Source organism: Arachis ipaensis, chromosome B03 (genome assembly GCF_000816755.2).
Source record: "Arachis ipaensis cultivar K30076 chromosome B03, Araip1.1, whole genome shotgun sequence".
NCBI lineage: Eukaryota > Viridiplantae > Streptophyta > Magnoliopsida > Fabales > Fabaceae > Arachis > Arachis ipaensis.
Genome location: NC_029787.2, coordinates 133768611 through 133770676, shown reverse-complemented (window position 1 = coordinate 133770676; position 2066 = coordinate 133768611). Strand labels below are relative to the sequence as shown.

At 33.5% G+C, this 2066-nt stretch overlaps 1 protein-coding gene across 3 annotated transcripts; it reads right to left on the bottom strand.

The window, feature by feature from the left end:
• Positions 516-2030, bottom strand: LOC107634813. 3 transcript variants are annotated; one of them, XR_002358611.1, is made up of 3 exons: positions 1761-2029; positions 1108-1279; positions 516-986 (listed from the first exon to the last, which is right to left on the bottom strand). XR_002358611.1 is itself a non-coding variant. In XM_021117629.1 (3 exons), the coding sequence occupies exons 2-3, from the start codon at positions 1287-1289 to the stop codon at positions 827-829; spliced, it is 342 nt and encodes a 113-aa protein (XP_020973288.1). In that variant the 5' UTR covers positions 1290-1298; positions 1761-2030; the 3' UTR covers positions 516-826. The 3 variants fall into 3 exon arrangements, 2 of the variants coding, with proteins under 2 accessions (XP_020973288.1, XP_020973287.1); XM_021117629.1 differs by having other exon boundaries at positions 1108-1298; positions 1761-2030; XM_021117628.1 differs by lacking the exon at positions 1761-2029 and having other exon boundaries at positions 1108-1753.

Below are 2066 nucleotides of genomic sequence, written 5' to 3'. Positions count from 1 at the left end.
TCAATGGTTTCTCAACAAACAATGAATGCAGCAAGTAAAGGCACCACAAAGAGGTTCATGGAATTCATGCTCACACCTACACCTTCAAAGCCTTCAGAGAACCCAAAGAAGAAGCCATGATGAATGTATTGTATTATGATCTTTTGATATTGTGGAATTGATTTAGCATTCCTTTTTTTTGGTGTTAATGAGCTTTTTGGATGAATTGTTTAACTTGTTTTGAAAGTTATTGGACTAGGTTGTGTTTGACTCTGTTTAGTACTTCTTATGGTACATTACCTAATTAGCTTATGTCATCTAGATATTGTCACTTGCTCATAGGTTATGCTTAAATGATAGGGAATGTTAATTTACTTTTTGTGGATTGCTGATAAATGTTATGTAACCTGTTATGGTCAATATGATTAGATACACTACATTTAAATGTTAATTATGAAGTTTGTACTACAAGTGTTCTATTTAATTTTACTGCACCTTGAAAAATACAACACACATCAGGTTCTCATCAAAGCTACAGTCGAATAATATGGTACACTCTTAATACACATCAGATTCTCATCAAAACACAATACAAGAGTTGTCATTCCATGTTTCAACCAAATTTGGCACATCAATAGTTATCAAAATACACTCTAATTGACATTTACTCTTCATCCACTATTCAACAGTAGTACAAATAAGTTCTTAAACAGAGCAAAGAAATTGATGAAGACACCAATTACAACCCCAATGCACATCATGATTAGAAGAATTTCAATCCTCTTCAATTTCTCCTTCAATTCTTTTGTAAGAACAGGTTGCACCATGGGGACTATGTCCTCACACTCTACTGATTCGAACAGCTTCCTAACGCTCTTCTGTTTGAGTTTTCCACGTGAAGATAGCACAGGTTTGTTGTTCCAAGAGCATTCCTCCTCTTCAACCATGTGTTGATGCTCTTCCAATTCATCAATCCATTGAAAATATTTGCAATCTTGATTTTTATTCTGCCAAGAATACATATTGAAAACCGATGAAGAACAATGATGAATCAAAAGATGCGAAAAACATATTAAAATAGGAACAACAACGAAGACCAATTGGAGAGCAAAATCAAGTCATATTTACCTTTCATAGTGGACACCGAAAGAACTACCTCCCTGGTTAGCATTCGTCTTCGATTTCAGAACAATAACAGCAAGAGAGCAGAGACACATACCATCATACTGCTTCGAACCAGAGTCTCCGCACCAATCCTTGCATCCTTCTGCCATTGACGCAGACCTTCGTTTCATTCCAGCTACATCCATGGTTGAACCCTTCTTCAGATGTATCACGTTCTCATTTTACAATTGGGGATTATGGTTAATGAATTAGAAAATTTGAGAATGGATTCAAGTAAGATCTCCGTTTGCCACGTAAGCTTTTTTGTTTGTCACATCAAACACTTCCGTTAATGAAAAAGCCATCACTTGACGGCAGACATTTCGTATGTGTTTTTAAATTATTCAATGATATTTTTGTTGATAATAAAAAGGAGAACATTATTGTCAACGTTTACAAAATTTGGGAGTATTTTTTGTGGTTAACCCAAATATTACAATATTTATTTCTACACATTTAGAGATTCATGTAACTCAATTTATATGCAAATTAAGGATTACAAATTAAAATAATAACTTAGAAATAATTTAGGGGCCGAGTTGAATTTGTCATATATGAAATACTGATCATAAAATTTGCGAATTTCTTCATATATGATATATTGATATGTGTGTTACCTGGCAAGATATGACCCGAGTGGAAAAGAAACCTTCTGATGAGATAACCAATTAGAATCGCAAATCTGTAAGCTCCTCAAAATTATTGCACATAAAGAAAGGGCCCTCAATTATTATAACGTGCCCTTTTTTCTTCTTCTGTACAAATACAATAATAATATAATAAGGTAATCAACTTCTCCAACAATTATCATCAGCACAATGTTTATGCATACATCATCATCGTTTCCACGCTATTTAGGATCATTTTCTTTCTTTAGTCATTTTCTAGCTATATCTTCATTTGCATTATTTTCCTTATTTTCC

Excerpts from the sequence above, each read along its gene's own strand:
- LOC107634813 (XM_021117629.1), bottom strand. The coding sequence starts at position 1,289 with ATGGATGTAGCTGGAATGAAACGAAGGTCTGCGTCAATGGCAGAAGGA. Across the intron at positions 987-1,107 it reads TTCGGTGTCCACTATGAAAG|AATAAAAATCAAGATTGCAA; the intron begins GTAAATATGACT and ends TATTCTTGGCAG.